The sequence below is a fragment of the Triplophysa rosa genome, linkage group LG8 (genome assembly GCF_024868665.1).
Source record: "Triplophysa rosa linkage group LG8, Trosa_1v2, whole genome shotgun sequence".
Lineage (NCBI taxonomy): Eukaryota > Metazoa > Chordata > Actinopteri > Cypriniformes > Nemacheilidae > Triplophysa > Triplophysa rosa.
Genome location: NC_079897.1, coordinates 14,656,560 through 14,676,926, shown reverse-complemented (window position 1 = coordinate 14,676,926; position 20,367 = coordinate 14,656,560). Strand labels below are relative to the sequence as shown.

General features: G+C 39.4%; 1 protein-coding gene across 2 annotated transcripts in view; it reads right to left on the bottom strand.

The window, feature by feature from the left end:
- The window catches only part of ulk4 (unc-51 like kinase 4), a 179,056-nt gene that overhangs the window by 22,504 nt on the left and 136,185 nt on the right, over nucleotides 1-20,367 (bottom strand). For both annotated transcript variants that reach the window (XM_057339463.1, XM_057339465.1), the window contains one exon: nucleotides 10,486-10,671. In XM_057339463.1, the coding sequence (XP_057195446.1) occupies nucleotides 10,486-10,671 (186 nt within the window). The remainder of the gene's footprint in view (nucleotides 1-10,485; nucleotides 10,672-20,367) is intronic.

Sequence of the window (20,367 nt, the reverse complement as noted above, 5' to 3'; positions counted from 1 at the left end):
GACCTCAAGCAAGTTCCCACTTCAGCAACCCATAAGTCTGGTAATCAACTTGATCTTATCTACACACGACACTGCTCCACTCATCACTCCCAGGTCACCCCGCTGCATGCGTCGGATCATTTCCTCATCACTCTTGATCTCGACCTAACTTCTCCAGACACTACACATGCTTCCCCACTGGTCACATTCCGGCACAACCTACGATCACTTTCTCCCTCCCGCTTATCCTCTGCGGTCTCTGCCACGCTCCCTCCCTCTGAACAGCTCTCTCTCTTGGATACTAACAGTGCCACTGACACTCTTTGCTCCACACTAACCTCCTGCTTAGACAACCCATGCCCTCTAACATCTAGGCCATCTTGTGCATCCCCTTCTGCCCCCTGGTTATCTGATGTTCTCCGTGAACATCGCGCCACGCTCAGGTCTGCTGAGAGAAAGTGGCGCAAATCTAAAGAACCCGCTGACCTCGGTCTCAATCAGTCTCTCCTCTTTTCTTTCTCTGCTGATGTCTCCTCTGCAAAACCCAGTACTACCACACTAAAATTAAGGACTCGCCTGACTCTCGCACTCTCTTTAAAACCTTCACTGCTCTTCTTTGCCCGCCTGCCCCCTCACCTCCATCTGACTTAAAAGCTGATGATTTTGCGTCTTTCTACGTGAAGAAAACGACCACCATCAGCAGTCAGTTCCCTTTGCCGCCGCCTCTTGTTCACGCCCAAAACCCCGACACATGCTCGTTCCCCTCTTTCTCTCTCCTATCTCAAGATGATGTCTCCCAAGTAGTGCATGTGTAGTGTCTGGAGAAGTTAGGTCTCCCCTTCATGGCTAAAACTCTTGAACGGGTGGTATGTAACCAGCTCTCATCCTTTCTCACCCAGAACAACCTCCTGGACAGCAACCAGTCTAGTTTCAAGAGTGGTCATTCCACTGAGACTGCGCTGCTCTCAGTCATTGAAGCCCTGAGACTGGAAAGAGCCGCCTCTAACTCATCTGTACTTATCCTACTGGATCTGTCTGCTGTATTTGACACTGTTAACCACCACATACTCCTGTCGACCCTCAAGGCTATGGGTGTCTCTGGAGTGGTGCTACAATGGTTCAGGTCTTACCTCACTGGTAGGTCATTTAGAGTATCCTGGAGAGGAGAGGTCTCTGAGTCCCAACATCTCAACAAAGGGGTGCCTCAGGGCTCAGTGCTTGGTCCGTTGCAATTTTCTATATACATGACATCCCTAGGCTCTGTCATTCGGAAACATGGCTTTTCCTATCACTGCTATGCGGATGATACACAACTCCACCTGTCATTTCAGCCTGACGATCCGACTGTTTCTGCATGCATTTCAGCATGCCAGCTGACATCGCGCTCTGGATGAACGACCATCACCTGCAGCTGAACCTTGCTAAAACAGAACTGCTTGTAATCCCGGCCGACACAAAGAGTTATCAAAACTTCTCCATTCAACTGGGCTCATCAACCATCACATCTTCCAGAACGGCCAGAAACCTGGCAGTGGTGATCGACGATCGGCTTAACTTCACTGATCATGTTGCCAGCACCACCCGGTCCTGTAGATTCATCCTCTACAATATTAGGAAAATTAGACCTTTCCCAGCATGCTACGCAAGTCCTAGTCCAGGCTCTTGTTCTGTCCAGACTGAAATACTGCAATGCGCTACTGGCTGGACTTCCAGCTTGCACAACCAAACCTCTATAGATGATCCAGAATGCAGCGGCAAGAGTGGTCTTCAATGAACCGAAGAGAGCGCACATCACTCCTCTCTTCACTAAGTTACATTGGCTCCCTATAGTCGCTCGAATCAAATTCAAGACTCTGTTCCTGGCCTACAAGACCACCACTGATTTGGCACCCCCTTACCTCTTACCTTCACTCGCTAATGCAGACTTATATACCCGCCAGATCTTTACGCTCTGCAAACGAACAACGTCTTGTGGTGCCATCCCAAAAAGGTAAACAAATCTCTCTCACGTACCTTCTCGGGATTGGTTCCACATTTATGGAATGACCTGCCCGCTGCTACAAGATCAGCAGATTCTGTAGCCATCTTTAAGAACTGTCTGAAAACACATCTCTTCCGTCAACACCTGACTGATCAGTTCTGACTTCTATCTCTTTCCTACTCTTAAAAAAAAAAAACTTTGTACACTAAAGCTCTGTACACTGTGATAGGCTATGTGAGACCAATTTTCTTTTATTGCACTTATGCTTTTTGTTGTCCTTATGTTGTTCCAATTGCTTCCATTGTTTCCCTCATCTGTAAGTCGCTTTGGATAAAAGCGTCTGCTAAATGACTAAATGTAAATGTAACAAGCTGCACAATTTGAGGCATCACTGATGTGGACAGCACAAAAGAATAACAGGCATTATTACCTCAGCAACCACCACATATCAGCACTTTGAGCTCAATGAAACTAATTGGTTTTAATGCAGGGAGTCAGGGAAGTTTAAATTAAAAGAATCAAACTCACAAATAAAGCTGCGATATCAAACCGCAAAGGGTTATGAAGAAACAAACAGCATAGTTTGCGTGTGAGAAGGAAGCTAATTACTCATGCTCGACACACATCACAGCACAACAGTATTCTCTAGAGACTGAATCATTAGGTAGAATCAGACATGACAATATAATACCACACATACAGCAGCACATCAGAGAAATACGAGCATTGTGTGTGTGAAAGAAACGCCCGACGGGGTGATTTATCTCCAGTAGTGTTGGCAGGCAGACAGCAGATGAGGGCAGTAATGTGACCAGGTCATTTCGTTCCATTAGCGCTTCGGTGATGGAGCGCGTGTGTAATTAGGACAGGGACAGCAAGTCATGAATCAAATACACAAACAACAGACATGCTTCAGCGAATGCATATGCACAAACACAAATCCCCAAGGCTACTTTCCCCCCCATGTCTGGAAAATCAGTCAAAAGTCTTTGCCACATGCCGACGAACTCGAGACAGACCGGTTCCAGCCTAAATCCTATTTGGATGGGAACAGTATTCCCTGAACAAGTTAGGTAAATTTGTTTCGCAGGAGTACTTTGTGATTTCAATCCCGGACGAATCAAACACTGATGAATTTTCACTCGCACAAACCTTTGGAAAAAATGTATGGAGAAAATGACCTCATATCTAGGGTCCGTTGAGAAATCTACTACTGCCCAAATAGGAACGTCTTGTGTGCTGCATTTTCATTTATCCCATTAAATACCATAAGTAAAGTCCAATTTCTTGTTGTGCATCCTGGTGCGCCCTCATTATGGATTCGGATCCCTTTATTTCAGACCGTGGATAATAATTGGCAGCCACATTAGTGCTGGCATCACATCTGATTTAAAAACAAATAGAAATGAGAAGAGTATGAGCACATACTGCTTAGAATGACCACTGTACTATCAGCATCTCGTGTGAAGCTCAAACCGTCATTTCTTGCTTTAATCACATGCATAATGTTAAAAATCGATCACATATCCAAGCTGTATTTCAATTGGAAGAACGCTTATAACCGAACAGATTTTGCCCCCCCATTGACCACCATAGTAGGAAAAATACAATGGTAGTCAAAAGTGCCCCAGAACTGTTTGCTTTCCTACATTCTTCAAAATATCTTCTTTTGTGTTCAACAGAACAAAAAAAACAAAGTAATTTTTCCAACTATGTGAGTCAATGGGGGGCAAGATCTGTTTGGTTATAAGCATTCTTCCAAATATCTTTCTCTGTGTTCATCAGAACAAAGAGCTTTGTACAGATTTTGAATAACTCGAAGGTGAGTAAACGATGACAGAATTTTCATTTTGGTATCCCTTGAAGTGCATTTGAGTGACATCAAATCAAATAATTAATATTGGATAACCGAGTGACTTCAAGAATTGATTTAAAAAAAGTAGTTAACCAATGATTAGTTTGGATTGCAATGATTGGTTATAGTGGTATTTTGGGCGAAACCTTGTAATACTCGAAATAGTTAATGATATACAGTAGAGCAATAGTCAAAGATGTCTTGCACCTTAGACTAACCATTTAAAAGATGGTAGACATGCAACGATGTATCGGGGCAATAATCGGTATCGGTCGCTAAAAGTAATTTTTCATACCGTTTCCTGTTAATGCAATGAATTTGTGCTCTGTATATAGAAAATGTTAAGAATCATCACCAGTTTGATGTTCAAGTAAGGGATATTCACCCAGAATTGAAAATTCTGTCATCATTTACTCACCGTCTTGTCATTTCAAACCTGACTTTCTTTCTTCTGCAGAACACAAAAGAAGATATTCTGAAGAAAGTTGGTAACCGAAAAGCACTGGCCTCAATTCACTTCTATTGTATGGACTAGTGTTGTCACGGTACCAAAATTTCAGTAGTCGGTACCAATACCAGTAAAATTCCACGGTTCTCGGTACCAATTTCGGTACCAAAGCAAAACACAAATACATGCTAATTGAAACACAATTTTATGAATAAAGCTCATTGTTAATATAAATGTATAGAAAGCAATGCCATTTTGTATACATGAAGTATAAGTTAATTGTTGCTGAAACTGTTGTGTGCTCACTGGGGTCTTTCATGCTGATGAACATCCTCCTCAGTCTGCTGCTGTAGAAGACAAATAGAATAAACTTCAGTAAGTCAACTGACTGAACAAACATGCATATGCAATATTAAAACAAACCTCAGTTTTTATACTGCATTTACACAAGATTACTTGCATTAAGGTAACTGTATATTAAAATAATAAATGCAACAGATATATTTTTCTTTAGTTTAAATGTGGCTTTTTAAACCTAATAGAGTTATCTATCCAAGACATACACATTGCTAGTCATGCAGTTAGTATGATAGTTTTCTAGCACATAGATTGCAGGCCTAAATAAAATACTAGGTACTGTAAACCCCACCCTGTCCTCCCATTAATTTTACTCCATTACAGTTATAAAAGCATTAAATGGTTAATAAGTACACTTGACTAGCATTGGCGCTAACAAATTAACACGCAAACAGGGACGTTTGTTTTAACGTAACCTTTAACTTAACATATGCTACAACATTCATAATGCAAACGCGAACATAATTTGAAACTTACCGCTTGAACTTGTTAACTTAAATCCGGATGCTTCCTCGTTTCACCACAAAACTCTGTTCGTTTTCTTCGTGATATGACTTGAATCTGAAGTATTTCTGTGCGCATCTCTTGTGGATCGGAGCCGCGCTTATCCGCTCATCACGTCTTATTGCGTCTATAAAAAGTTTCCGACTAACAACCTGTCAGACAGAGCATCAGTACCCGGTTGACCCGGTACGTCGGTACTACCGGGTCTTGTGAAAATTAGGTACCGACAACTTTTTTATTTTTAGGTACCGACTTGGACCCGAAGTACCGGTACTTTTGACAACACTAGTATGGACCAATGCCTGTGAATGGGGGCTGGTTAACAACATTCTTCAAAATATCCTCTTTTGTGTTTTGCGGAAGAAAGAAAGTCATAAAAGGTTTGAAATGACAAGAGGGTGAGTAAATGATGACAGAACTTCATTTTTGGGAGAACTATCACTTAATAAATATTAATTGAATCTTCAGAATCGGTAAGCGGTAGATATCACTCTGAATAATCAGCTATCGGTGTATCTCTAAAAAAAAATAATTCCGATGATGCGCCATCGCCCTCTTTCTCATCCAGAGCAGTCGGCTGATTCATATGTTGACTACTCGACCACAACCACCCGGGCCACAACCTGCATTCTGCTCAGATTGAGAATGATGAAGACTAGCATGTAAGCATGCTGTCCAGTCAATAGAGCAAGCACAGTCAATGTCATGCTTTGTTAATCACGTGACACAAAATAGGTTTCGATGCATACACACTGTCCTCTTTAAAACGTTTCTACTAAAAAAGCAGAAAGGATTACTCACATCACTATGTAAAGCAGTGAAAGCGACAGAGACAGGTGGAGACAGCAAGAGTCAGATGAAAGAGTTAAAACAGGAGAAGTGTTGTGATCTGGCTTGTTGACACTAATGAGGCCTATAATAGCTCTTGATGGAGGGAGAAGATCCTGGAGAGAAGCAGAGGTGGATGATCAATGGAGTCAAGGTGCGGCGTCAACAAAAGCATGAGATGCTGAAACATACACAAATTATACTTACGCTCGAATGATGAAATCAGAAATGGTATACAGGGATCACACGGGGATGACGCAGAGAGAGAGGAGAAAGTAGATGGGTGTCACAGATGCTGAAATGCAGCTCTCTGCATCACTAGCACAGTTTAAGCCTTGAAATGTCTTTTTCAAATATGGTCTGATTCATTAAAAATGTTTTTTAATGTTGAAATTGGTTTCTATTTTAAGACAAAGTGTACAATGTGCTGATATTAGCCAGACATATTTCTGTCCCCTAGAGATCACACACACAGATCACGTCACATTCAAGGTGTGTGACCTCAGCGGATACGCATTTGATCGTGTGAGAGAGGAATGTGTGATGAGATATCAGCCCCTGGGCTACAGCTCCAGTTTAAAAGTCTCAATGATATACAAGATCTGTTTCAATGCCTTCGACCGACAACACAGAGCGCTCGATTACAAACACACACACATAACAAAAGCAGAAATCATTTCCTTCATTCGGCAGGCTGAGATCTACACAAACACATCTTTAACTGTGAAGTATTTCTCTCTTTGGATTCTTATTATATTGGAATCTATGAAAGGTTTGGTGACACTATGAGAAACTGATCTGGTTCTTGTCCGGAGGGACTAAACTGTTTTCACTGTATTGATATCGATAAAGGTAAATCAATACACAGACTATAACCGATACTTCCTCGCCAAATGATTCCCGAGTCCAATCCAAAACAACTGGAAGAAAGATTTAAAGCCAAAATCAATATACATAGCATTCCCAAAGAACAATTTTTAGCTGGTGACTTATTTTAGTGTTTGCATAACTTGAAAAATATGTGTTTACTATGGTCTATGATTTTGCATAGCTTAAGACTTTAAATTCCCATGACTATCCAGATCTGAACTTTTCATTGAAATCATGGAAACTTTCATTGCGTAATGAAAAAAGCTGCCATTTATTCACCCTCATGTCATTCAAAACCTGTACAAGTATATGTCTTGTGTGAAACACAAGATATTTTGAGAAATGTCTCAGTGGTTTTGTGCCCATACAATGGAAGTCAACTGGGGGTCAATGTTGTTTGGTCACCAGCATTCTTCAAAGATATCTTTATTTGTGTTCTAAATAATAAAGAAAGTCATTCAGGTTTGCAATGACAAGAGGGTGAGTGATGAAAGACGATTTATTTTGGGGGGTAAGTTGCCCCTTGTTCTTTTACTTTAATTTGAAGTTAAATGGAATGCCATGTCAACAAAACAAACAAAGTGAAAATACTATCGTCAAGCCTCTGTGTATCTTTCATATGAGTGAATTGTCCTGAAGTGTCAGTATGAGTTTATGGCTGGGCAGTGTGAGTGTGTGTGTGTGTGTGTGTGTGTGTGTGTGTGCATGATTTATTTTGATGAAGTCACTCTCTTCTCTCTGGAGTCTGTCAAAGCCAACAGCTCCTCTCCAAATATCTGCAGTGTTTGAGTACAGATGAAGTCATCCAAACACTGATGGTTTGAACACAATACCGTGCACACACAGGCACGCGCACGCACACGCAACCAACCACCACATTAAGAGAATCACCATATATTCACAAACAACACCTTATCCATAATATTCTACATCCACATATGCACTCAATCCTACCCACACACAAACAAATGTATCCAATAGACTGGCAATAAAAACACAAGCGATAACACATTTCCATGATGCATTTCAAGGCTCAAGGAGAAAAATATTATACAGAATATATACAGTGAGGGAAATAATTATTTGATCCCCTGATGATTTTGCAAGTTTGCCTACTTACAAAGAAATGAAGGGTCTATAATTTTTATGGTAGGTTTATTTTAACTGATAGAGACGGAATATAAAAAAAATCAGGGGAAAAATTTTATATAAAGGTTATAAATTGATTTGCATTTCAGTCAGTGAAATAAGTATTTGATCCCCGAGCAAAACATAACTCTGTACTTGGTGGAGAAACCCTTGTTGGCAAACACAGAGGTCAGATATTTCTGATAGTTGGTCACCAGGTTTGCACATGTGTCAGGATACATTTAGTCCACTCCTCTGTCAATCTTTAAGGTTTCTTGGCTGTCGCTCAGCAAATTGGAGTTTTCGCCTCCTTCACAGATGTTTTATAGGACTAGGGTCTAGAGACTGGCTAGGACATTTAATGTGCTTCTCCTTAAGCCACTCTTTGGTTGTCTTGGCAATATGTTTTGGGTCTTTGTCATGTTAAAGGCACATCCACGACCCATCTTCAGTGATCTAAGGGGAGAAGGTTCTCGGCCAAGATTTTATGGTACATGGGCCTGTCCCTCAGCCCCTCAATGCGGAGAAGTCATCCTGTACCCATAGCAGAGATAAAAGCCCTAAAGCATAATGTTTCCAACACTGTGCTTCTCTGTGGGGATGGTGTTCTTGGGGTCATAGTCAGCATTTCTCTGTTCATTGTCAAGCTTCAGATGAGCCAGGCGGGCCTTCTTGGGCAGGAGGACCTTGCGGGTGCTTCAGGATTTCAATCTATTGTGGCATAGCGTGTGACCAATGGTTTGCTTGCTAACTGTGGTCCCAACTGTCTTGAAATCATTAACAAGCTTCTTCCGTGTAGTTCTGGGCTGATCTTTAACCTTTTTCATGATCATCTTTACTCCATTGGGGAAATCTTGCAGGGAGCTCCAGAACAAGGGCATTTGATAGTTATTTAGTATTTCTTCTATTTCCAAATAATCACACCAACAGTTGTCTCCTTCTCACCAAGCTTCTGTCTGAAGCCTATTCAAGGTTTGTGCAGGTCTCCAATCGTGTCCCTGACATCCTTTAAAACCTATTTGGTCTGGACCATGGTGGTGGAGAGGTAGAAATGGAAGATACAGATTCTGTTGGCAGGCATCTTTTATATACATAACAAGCTGACTTAGGAGTCCTTTCTTAAAGTGACAGGACTAATCTGTGGTCCATATAGGCACATAACCAATCTGTGGAGCCAGAATTCTTGCTGGTTGTTATGGGATCAAATACTTATTTCACTGACTGAAATGCAAATCAATTTATAACCTTTATATAATTTTTTTCCCCTGATTTTTTGGTTGATATTCGGTTTCTATCAGTTAAAATAAACCTACCATAAAAATGACAGTCTCTTCATTTCTTTGTAAGCAGGCAAAAGTACAAAATCAGTAGGGGATCAAATAATCATTTCCCTAATCATGAGACCCTATAAGAACGCAGTATAAATGTCAATGTCAAAACCAACAGGAAATGTCATTTGCAGTCCATTTTACATCAGTAATATCCCATTGAAAAAGCATATTCAACAGAAAAAGTTAATCATATCATTTAAAGCAATTGATTGGATGATAAATAAAAAGTGGTCTGTAGTATATTACTGGTGGTTGTAAGGGAAGGGAAGAAAATATAGTTTAAGATTTAACGCAATTTATAATATTTTAATAAAAGACTGAGTACAATTTTTTTCTTTAAAAAAATCCACTAATAACTGATAATACCAGGAACATAAATTAAATAAACATGGTCAATCTGATTTCATGTTGACTTTAGTAGTATCGTGAAAATAAAAATCATACATGATACATGATTATGTAAATCCATTCTTCCCAGATTGCTAATTATAAAATAAATGCTCATCATAATGGTGCCAAATTGTGGCACACATGAATAATGACAGGGACTCTAATTTTAAATTCTCAGTCATTCTCTGGTCTCACCCATCATAATTAAAAATGATCAATGACACACTGACTTTCACAAACTCAATGCTTGCGTAATGAGAGTAAACAATAAAATGATTTATATTGTGTGCTTGCTGATATTGGACAGTCCCCCGTAATCACATGCGGATGAGAGGATTGAGAGAGAAAGAGAGAGACTATATCAACAGTCATGAGAGGATGGGTGCTGCCCTCCGCCTCCTGTGGGGATGAGCTCAACCTCTCAATGACCCACAAGACCACACCGCACAGGAAGAACAGTTCACGGCCTGCCACACAACCTATCTAATATTTAAGAGAGGGTTCAATTTACCACACAGATACTTTATTATAGAACCATGATTAGAAAAAAGAAAAAATCTGTATGATCATTTTTGATAGAAAGTTCAGCTCAAATAAAGATTTGACCTCATATTCAACCTCCCGCTTAACAAATTACTCATGTTCTTCAAAAACAACATGATGTGCATCAACAATGTAATAACACACATAAAAAATATACCAAGTTCTGTTACTGTCACACATTATAAATTCTTTATAACGCATTCATTTGAGACACCTCAGGTGTGGTTTTCTCCATCGCACTGGTGTCAGATCAGTGTTTGCATTCACTCACCATGCGTTTGAGCACTCGGAGCAGCAGTTTCTGCTGTCTGGGTTCAGTGTGTGTCTGTAATGCGTGTGCCAGGCTGAGCAGCTCCTCCGGCTGCAAGCGGTCGGCTCCCTCTCCTCCATACAGCTGAGCCAGCAGAGACACACAGGAACTGGTCTCCTCGTACACCTCACTGTCATTACACGCCAACTACACGACACAAACACAAAGAGAAAGCACATAAGTACACTGGCAACAGCATTTGAGGAACTCCATATTAAACACAGCAGGCGACATGCAGTTATATAAAATCAAATTTTATAAAGAGGTGTACACATAATTGCAGAAACCAAACATATTCTTAACACAAACTATACACTGGATTCACTAAAACAGAGAAAAGAAAATGTTTGGAATTGATACAAGGTGGCAGTAATGCTTCTGCCAAGCTAAAACATTTACTGATAAATGCAGATAATCTCAAAATTGTCTATAAGCATAATGTTGCTGTCGGGCAGAAACATCGTATCTCCATTTTTTTTTTACATGAATCAAAACTATTCGGTTGTTAAGTGGTGATGTAAGGAATTCCATTTCAAGCGGGGCTACAGCTTAATGAGCACTGTTTACTCACATCGCATATTTAAGCGGAGCATTTATTAACTCACAGTATACACTACAGTCCCCAGGCTTACGGAATCTCCGACATCAATATTTGAATAAATTATGAAAAAAGAATCACTGACTGGCCATGTGGGATTTCGTTACGAAGATAAAGGTTAGGATCGTGATTTTCCGATAGTTTTACAGCTCGCCATGCGCGTATATAAACATTTTTTGTTGTTTGCCTATAGCATCTTATTGAGCGTTTGGACCCGGAAACAGTATATGACCTTCCATATATGGTGGTGCGTGACATCAGACTAAACAACTGAATTGGTCACGTTTGTTAAAGTCCTCATGAACCAGAAGCTCCGATCGTTTTTACTTCCGTATTCTGACACATTTCCGAGTGAAACGGAATTTCAAATGAGAAAAAAACAGTGGGCGTGGCTTGTTTTTTCACTGCGATTTGATTGGATGTATAAAAACAGCCGTCGAATTTTGAAATGGAACTGGCAGCAGACTGACAGTTGAAGGGGAGGAGTTAATGGATGCTCCACCCATGCCGTCTAACTTACGTCATTTGAGATGGATAGTCACTAGCGGGCGGAAGTGCATTTTCAGATTTTAACTGAAGATTATGAGGGCACATGAATTTTAAAAAGAGAATGACATACATTGGTAAGCTATTTATAATAAACACTGAAATATTTCATGAAAAAATAGGAATTGGAATTTTACTGGGACATTCAATTTGTTTGCAAATATTTAACCAACAAAAGTATTACAAAGAGCTTCTCAACCTTGACAACACAGTGTTTAATTATTTAAAATATAGTGTTTCCTATAAAGAAGCGGTTTTATTTAACAAAGACAAGTGGTTAAACAATTAAAGAACTACTAAATGTTTTAGTATATAAATTGACTTAAATCAAGCAATACTTGCACTTTCAGGTGCACAATAAAAATGTGGTCTAATAGTCTAAAAATGTTTAGCCTTCAGAGATGTAATGAGAAAATCCATGCAATGAATCTTTTAAAATTGTCAATATATCTGCAACAGAGTCTATATAAGAGTTTGACAGAACAGGCTGAATTATTGATCAGCCGAGAGCATTAGCCAAACTCTACCCTTCACACAAACACTTCTATGACTTTCATTCGCTCTGCTGGTGCTTTGGGAAATATGAACCTACATCCTTCATGCTCTACAAATCTGTTTGTCTATGTACAGTCGATAGCAATGGTCCAAAGAATCCATCTTATATTAATGTCAAAACATATTTATTGGGTGGGATTTGTGGTATCTGAGTTCATATGAAGTGTTGTTTTGCTGAAACAACATTGGGAGCGGTTTACAAGAATGAAAAACGTTTTTATGAATAGAGTTAAATTAACTACTGTGTGTAGATGGGCGATTTTAAGATTAAAAAAAGGTTTTACCAGAGGTTTTCACCATACAGGTCAGGTGGTTTAAATATCAATGTGAAGTGAACAGTTAACTACCATAGGCTACAAAGAAAATTGCTTTATAAATGTCTTTGTTCTGTTGAACACAGAAGAATATATCTTGAAGAATGTAGGAAAGCAAACAGTTCTGGGGGCACTTTTGACTACCATTTCATTTTCCCTACTATGGTAGTCAATGGTGGCCAAGAACTGTTTGGTTACAAACAATCTTCCAAATCTTTCTCTGTCTTCATCAGAACAAAGAAATTTATAAAGATTTAGAACAACTTGAGGGTGAGTAAGACAGAATTTTCATTTTTGGATGAACAAGCATACTTTTGAAGCATAGTTTTCTATAGTCAGGTAAGTGAACAAAAACTGAAAATGTCTTCCCAATAAAATATTTCAGAGCCTGATATTAACCAGTAAAGTGTTCAATACAAAAATGGACAAATAATAAGACATATCTTGGTTTTTAGTTGTTTTATAATGCATTTCAATGCCAGTCAGCTGGGGCCCCCCTGTTGAGAACCACTGCTCTAGAGCAGGGGTTTTCAAACTGGGGTCCGGGGACCCCCAGAAGGTTGCAAGGGGTCCCCTAGGAATTTTCTAGGAAAAAAGATTAAGCAAAAAACTATAAAAGTCCACAGTGTTTATCTGCTTTTTTGCTATGGATAGTTTCCAGAATTGTTTATATTTGAATCTTTCTAGTGAGTTTTTCTCACTATAGTTTCTGTTTTCGGACTCGAAGTGAAACTGTTGCCAACTATTTAAGTTTAGAAACAAGTTGTTCTCTTTATAATATCCTATTAACTATTTATCTAACAAATTTTAAATGTTTCTTTACACAGAAAAAAATATAGATTGATATATATTTTAGAAAAGGGGTCCCTCACAAAAGGTTAATCATATTTGGGGGTCCTTGGCATCCTAAACTTTGAAAACCCCTGCTCTAGAGTACTGAACTTAAGCTGGACAAATGGGTCGTTCAGAAATCTTCATGGCTATGATGGTGAAACATTCACATACTGTACACTGTAAAAAACTGATTATTTTTTTACTGATTTTCATGTATAATGTAAAGAACTATAATTTTATGGTGATACGGTAAAACCCCTCAAATTACAGAAAAAGACTGCAAACTTACAAGAAAAACTTAATTTTACACCAAAAACCTGTTGTGAAAATGTCCATTTTTGTACAGACTTTTTTACAGTAAAATACGGTACAAAACTGTCAATTTACAGAAAAAGACTGCAAATTTACAAGAAAAACATGAAACGTCTCATTTTATGCGAAAAAACAAGCTCCCAGAAAATGTCTTTTTTTTTTACGGGCCTTTCTTTACAGTGTACATATCACCTTATCTTGAACATATGAGAGGCTATTTACTTATGAAAACATAGAATATTTACATGTGCCTAACATAGGAAAGTAAAAGTGTAGAACATCAAAAGCTAATAGTAATAGTAACTAATAGTAAGATCGTGTCCATGGATTGGAAAATAGCAATATCAGATGAAATATACAAGACCTAAACTGTAAAAACAGACTACTGCCCTCATCCTCAGAGACAGCAGGGCTGCAGTTTCAGGCTTAACATGTCCATCAGGGGAGCGGTATGGAGTTTGAGTTCTTAGCTCACACAACAACAATCCCCTCTCAGCCTGACACTGAGATAAAGACAAAAAGCGACACACAAGGGCCGTGGGGATTTTCTCTCCTCCTCCTCAAAGTCCTGTGCGGCCGTCTCTGGGATTCCAGACTCTTTTCCGGCCTGATCTGTTGCTGCCCTCTGCCATAAAGGCATAATCCCATGAGACCGAGGGGCAAGGGCCAGCCGCGCCTAATCCCGCCTCCTCTTTGTGGTGTCGCCGGCCACTCCAGAATGGAGTGCGGGGCTTTAGGAGCCTAGACAATGCACCCAAAGAGTGCCTCCCCTTCCAGTGCCCAAAGAGAGGCTGACTGGAGGGAGAACCCTGGCGCTGAAAAGCCTTTGGTGCGAGTCCATGGGCTCGGCGGCCCGGTATTGTTCACATGCCAACACAGAGTCAGAGCAGAACAAGAGTTAACACCTGCTTAGACGGCCTCCCGAATCCACCCTGTTTACTTAGCAGGACTTGTAGATGCGTCGGGGAAATCAGGCTGAGGAGTCTAATGGGGCTGTGGGCTGAAAAGCACACAAGAAGCATCAGGGAGATTAGGGAGTGTTAATACCACTGTGGGCTGTGAATACATGATTGCAGGACAGAAAGAGAGAATGAGAGGAGGTGGAGAACAGAAGCCTATGGGGACATGTAACGCTCCTGGCCTTTCGTGACCTCCATACGTACCCGCCGATGGGCTCCGCACTCTCGCGTTTGCTTACCCTGCGGGGCTTGAGTAAGAGCTCACCTGTATTTGAGACGAGAAACACGGCGAGCGATATTTTCTAACAGCTTTTGTGCCAGCGCGAAAATTACATTTTCCAACCGGGTGCCTCATGAAAACTGGGAACTCGCCCGCTGTGTAAACAGACTGGGGGGCAGATCATGTGCGATTGTTTGCGGGCACACTCTGAATATTTAAGATAAATAGGAAAGCGTGTGGTGTAAACACATGAAAAGTCACGATGAAGGTTTGTAGGACGCACTTTCATGTTAAGTAGTGGCTTTGAGGTGCCACGTTTCCTTTTTGGACCGGCTATTTAAAATGCAGTTTGTCCCTCGCACGGGCATAGACAATCTGTTCGCTTGATACTTGGGCAACGTTCGCCCTTGACAGCTCACTCCTTCACACCGTCCCATACTGGTGTCCTTCAAGGGGCCAGATAAAGCCAAAGTCAACCAGTACGGTGTGTCCCACCGTAAGAGGCTGTGACTGATGGGCTTTGATTTTCAGAAGGATCTGCACGGTGCCTCAGATGGGATAAATACATTATAATATCTCTATTTAAAACATTGTGTCTCTGTGTTTGATTTGCAAGTCAAATATATTGTTCAAATCTCCAATGCTTTTAATTTCTGTTTGAATGTCTTGATATTTGATCTTTGTCTGTCAATGAATAAAATTCCTATTTAACAAGAATTTCACAGTGGCCTATCTATATACAGTACAGCTAACGACAAAACAATCAAGGTCATTTGATTTTCACAGAGCCACCTTGACAGATGCTTTCATCCAAAGTGACTAAGTGCATTTCAGCTTTTTATTTATTTGTATATCTACAGTATTCGCTGGAACCCAATAGATTGCTCTACCAGTTGAGCTAAAGGTAGAATTTACACTAAACAGTGAATCAGCTGTGCAACGATTCAATATTTTGGCCTATTCCTCTTTCCAAATGTCGAATGAACACACATTCTTGGAACATTTTGCTTAAACTGTGTGCATCAGATGTCTCAACAGCATTATGACTCAGTGTCTCAAGAAGTATGACTTGGCCAATCCTTCAAAATTCATTAATCATTACTGTCATGATGACCCAGGGGCTTCTGGATTACACATGTACACTTACTGTAAATCTGATCTAAAATAAATATTTGTAATAATTTTAGATTTTCTGTCCGTTTCACATTTTAATAAATAGATAGAAAGGAGATTTGTAGACGTTTGTGAATGACAGGCGAATGATGAAATTCTGCAGAATTCTGCAGGCAGGAAGCTGATATACAATTTCACGCAGTGACAGCAAAGTCCTGCAGTGTGACAATCTTTGGCTAATCTAAAACTATTAACTACACAGAATGAATGCATTTTTTTAATTTATTTGTCAGACCCACAAGACTATTCCAAAATGAACAGACTAAACGTTCATTTGAATTATAGTGTGTTATATAATAAATAAAATATAACTTAAAGTAAATGCTCATCAGTTATAGACTTTCCCATAAACCTACATAAAATCTTGAAGTGACCACAAAACCAGTCATAAGTAGCACGGGTATATTTGTAGCAATAGCCAAAAATACATTGGTCGGAGCTGACAGCCTCGTGGGCAGTGCTCCGACACGTGGCGCGGTTGCAAATCGGGCGACCCGGGTTCGATTCCCGTCTCCTGGTCCTTTCCCGAACCCCCCCCTTCTCTCCCTAGCGAACACTTGGTTTCCTGTCCTCTCTCTCACTAATCTGGACAAATAAAAGGCAAAAACGGCAAAAATAAATCTAAAACAAAATAAATACATTGTATGGGTCGAAATTATCGCTTTTTCTTTTATGCTAAAAAATTTATTAAGTAAAGATCATGTTCCATATAAAAACTTTGTACATTTTCTACCGTAAATATATCAAAACTTTATTTTTGTGAGTGGATGCAGTAAAACCGCGGACAAAAAAATCCTGGAAACACGCCTACAAATTTCACTTGCTGCTGCCCGCTCTTTGAGAATTACCCACTCAAGTTTGGTATCTAAGCTTTCGGTTTCATCTATTCTCCACAAGAGCATTACAGCGATAAGCCAAAAGAGAGCGTTAAAACAAACCTGTTTCTTCTTGGCAACGGCCTGCTACAGCGCCTCTGATGGACAACATTAAAGGCGATTTTCTTAATATTTCGATTTTTTGCACCCTCAGATTCCACATTTTCAAATAATCGTTTCTCTGCCAAATATTGTCCAATCCTAACAAACCATACATCAACGGAAAGCTTATTTATTCAGTTTACAGATGATGTATAAATATAAATATAAAGAAATTGACCCTTATGACTAGTGTTGTGGTCCAGGGTCACGTATTACAAGCCATGAGCTATGCTTGTAATATACTTGTTTACTGTGAAAACCATTGTAAAAGTACACTGTTATTATAAAATACTGTATATGCCCCAAATGATGAAAACATGATGGTACTGATGAGTACAGTAAGCAGCTTAAGCACACAGGGTTTTATGGGACATTCTGGAAATTAAATGATTCAGTGCGCAGGGACTATTCTGACAAAACAGCTGTTTGGGTGGTTTATTTTCTACTGAGAGTGGATTTTTTAAAAGGTTTTAAATCAGTAAAAGTTTGTTAGTTTTTGTGTTTGTTGTGTAAGAATAAGCCTGTCAGTTTTTATGGCACAGTGGACAGAATCAGTTTGGATTTGCCTCGAGGTCATGTGGGCACAGCTTGCCACTCTCTCTCTCGCTGTCTCTCTCTCTCTCTCTCTCTCACACACACACACACGCACACACACACACACACACACAGAATGCCTGGACGCGTGATTGAACATTTCAGAGTGGAGCGGAGTCTGTTGGTGGAGAGTTGGTCTCTGGTCTCCCTGCCATCTGTGAGAATGTTATGCCACAGTGAATCACTATGCCAACCGCTTTCATTCCCTTCTGCAACACTCACACAAACACAAAGATCTTCAGTAGATGGAATTCTCAGCGGGGTTTCATCTAGACTTGTCTGCTGAAAGCCTATCAGACATAAGTGTGTGACGTATATAGTGTGCAATATATGAAACCACTAATACAACAAAGCCTTCCACAGCAGCACTGAACAGCATTTCCTATTTATTGCATCTCTCAATCTTTTCAAAGGAGGTGTAGAAAGTTCATCTACGGCCGCCGTCCTAATGCACTTTCAAGACTGAAAGATAAAACGCCCAGGCAAACATACAAAACTCAATGCCGATGGAATTCAATCTATTTCTATATCAATTTGTGGCTTCCATCAAATGACCGAGAGGTAAATCTATCTCTTCAATAATGAATGGCTCACACCTCTGGACTGATTCTTTCTGTAATGGCTATTTCATTATTCATCATCAGGATGGGTTAACTAAACATGAAAATATGTTCGAGTGCAGCGATGCAGACAACCTCAACCTTCAATTTCCAATGATTATGCGTGAAATATACATTTCATCACCATCGCCGTGGTAATGGTAATGCAGGAAACCCTCTTAAAGGGAACATTTACTCACCCTCAAGTTGATCTAAATCTGTATAAATTTCTTTGTTCTGATGAACACAGAGAAATATATTTGGAAGAATACTTGTAACCAAACAGTTCTTGGCACCATTGACTACCATATTGGGAAAAATTCTTGATAAATTTGTTTGTTCTGTTGAATGCAAAAGAAGATATTTTAAAGAATGTGGGAAAGCAAACAGTTCTTTTATGGTGGTCTATGGTGGTCAATGGTTGCCAAGAACTGTTTGGTTACAAGCATTCTTCCAAATATCTTTCTCTGTGTTCATCAGAACAAATACATTTATACAGATTTGGAACAACTCACTGGAAGTCGTTCTCCTGTCAGTACCTCACTTCAACCCTCAACATACAAAACTCAATGCAGATGGAATTCAATCTATTTCTATATCAATTTGTGGCTTCCATCTCTTCAAAAATGAATGTCTCACTCCTCTGGATTGATTCTTTCTGTAATGGCTATTTCATTATTCATCATAAGGATGGGTTAACTAAACATGAAAATATGTTCGAGTGCAGCGGTTGTGTAATGTGTAACAGCCCATATGTGCCTAAAATCTAATATCGGACTTCAAACCGATACTGTTTTTGTACTGAATAGCATGCAGCTATGGGAATTACTGTATGTTGTGTCTAACAAATCATGATGGTCTTACGATGACACATAAAAGCGTATTTTAGGCTAGAAAGTCTGAAAATAAATGTCATGTGGGACTCAAAAAAGGAAGATGAGACAAACAGCGGCGAAAAGAAGAGTTAAGATCCCAAAGTTATCAGGATATTTTACGAAAGCTGATGATGGAGACGGAGTAAACTGGGCCCATGAAGGGTCACTGCCCCCACCCCAAAATTTTAGGTTGGTTTGGTTATCAATGTGATGGACATGAATATTAATTATTGTGTTTGAACACACTGCATATCAGTGTTGGGTGTAACTAGTTACTAAGTAATTAGTTACTGTAATTTAATTACTTTTCCCTTGAAAAAGTAAAGTAAGGCATTACTCTTATTTTTTCTGTAATTTAATTACAGTTACTTCTGATGTAATTAAACTAAATACTCTGTGTAATATATGTGTGTGCAATAGTGGAATTGACATCAAAATTCAAAGTCTAACTTTAAAATCCGTGCTTTAATGTATAATTCTCACATTTGTAATACTTTGGTCAGTTAATAAGAGAACTTTATGTACTTTAAATTTGAATGAATTAAATAAGCCGTTTCATGTCTATCCTTGAATCACTTAACTAATCAAGGTTGATATAGGATATAGAAAGTAATTAGTAATAAGTAACTAAATACTTTTTGGTGAGAGTAATTTGTACAGTAATCTAATTACACTATTGAATATGTAATTAGTAACTAGTAATTAATTACTTCAGAGTAACTTACCCAACACTGCTGCATAATATATAAATGTGGTAATAGCAAGCCAAACTGACAGATTAACAGGTTAATCTTAACCAAACAGATAATATGTGTACTTTTTAACTCCGATCACCGTGATGAAGCGCATTTATGAATGAAGTGTTTCTGGAGCTAAAACAGTTTGAATGCTTGAAGTAAGGTTTAATCATGTTGATCTCCTTGTGTAACTCGTTATTTATTAACATGCCATGCAGTTGGTATGGCAACTGCCTTGTTATCGAAAGTGCATCTTGAGACCCTCGAGTTCTGCGCTGCGCTCTTAAAAAACATTCCTGCGCGCTGTGTCTTGCATTTTTAAACGCAGACACTCTATGGGAGGCCTGCGGTAATTCATAGCCCCGGGGCTCATGGAGGTCTTAATATGGCCCTGGCAGTATTCATGGCCCTTTACATTTAGATTATGACTAACAATAGGAACACTGCCCTTTCTGGTCTCTCACATTAAAATACTCTCTCATTTTAAAGCCTGGTTATTAAAGATATTAAAGCAGAAAGAGCAGAACAAATTTAGATAATTCTCACTACC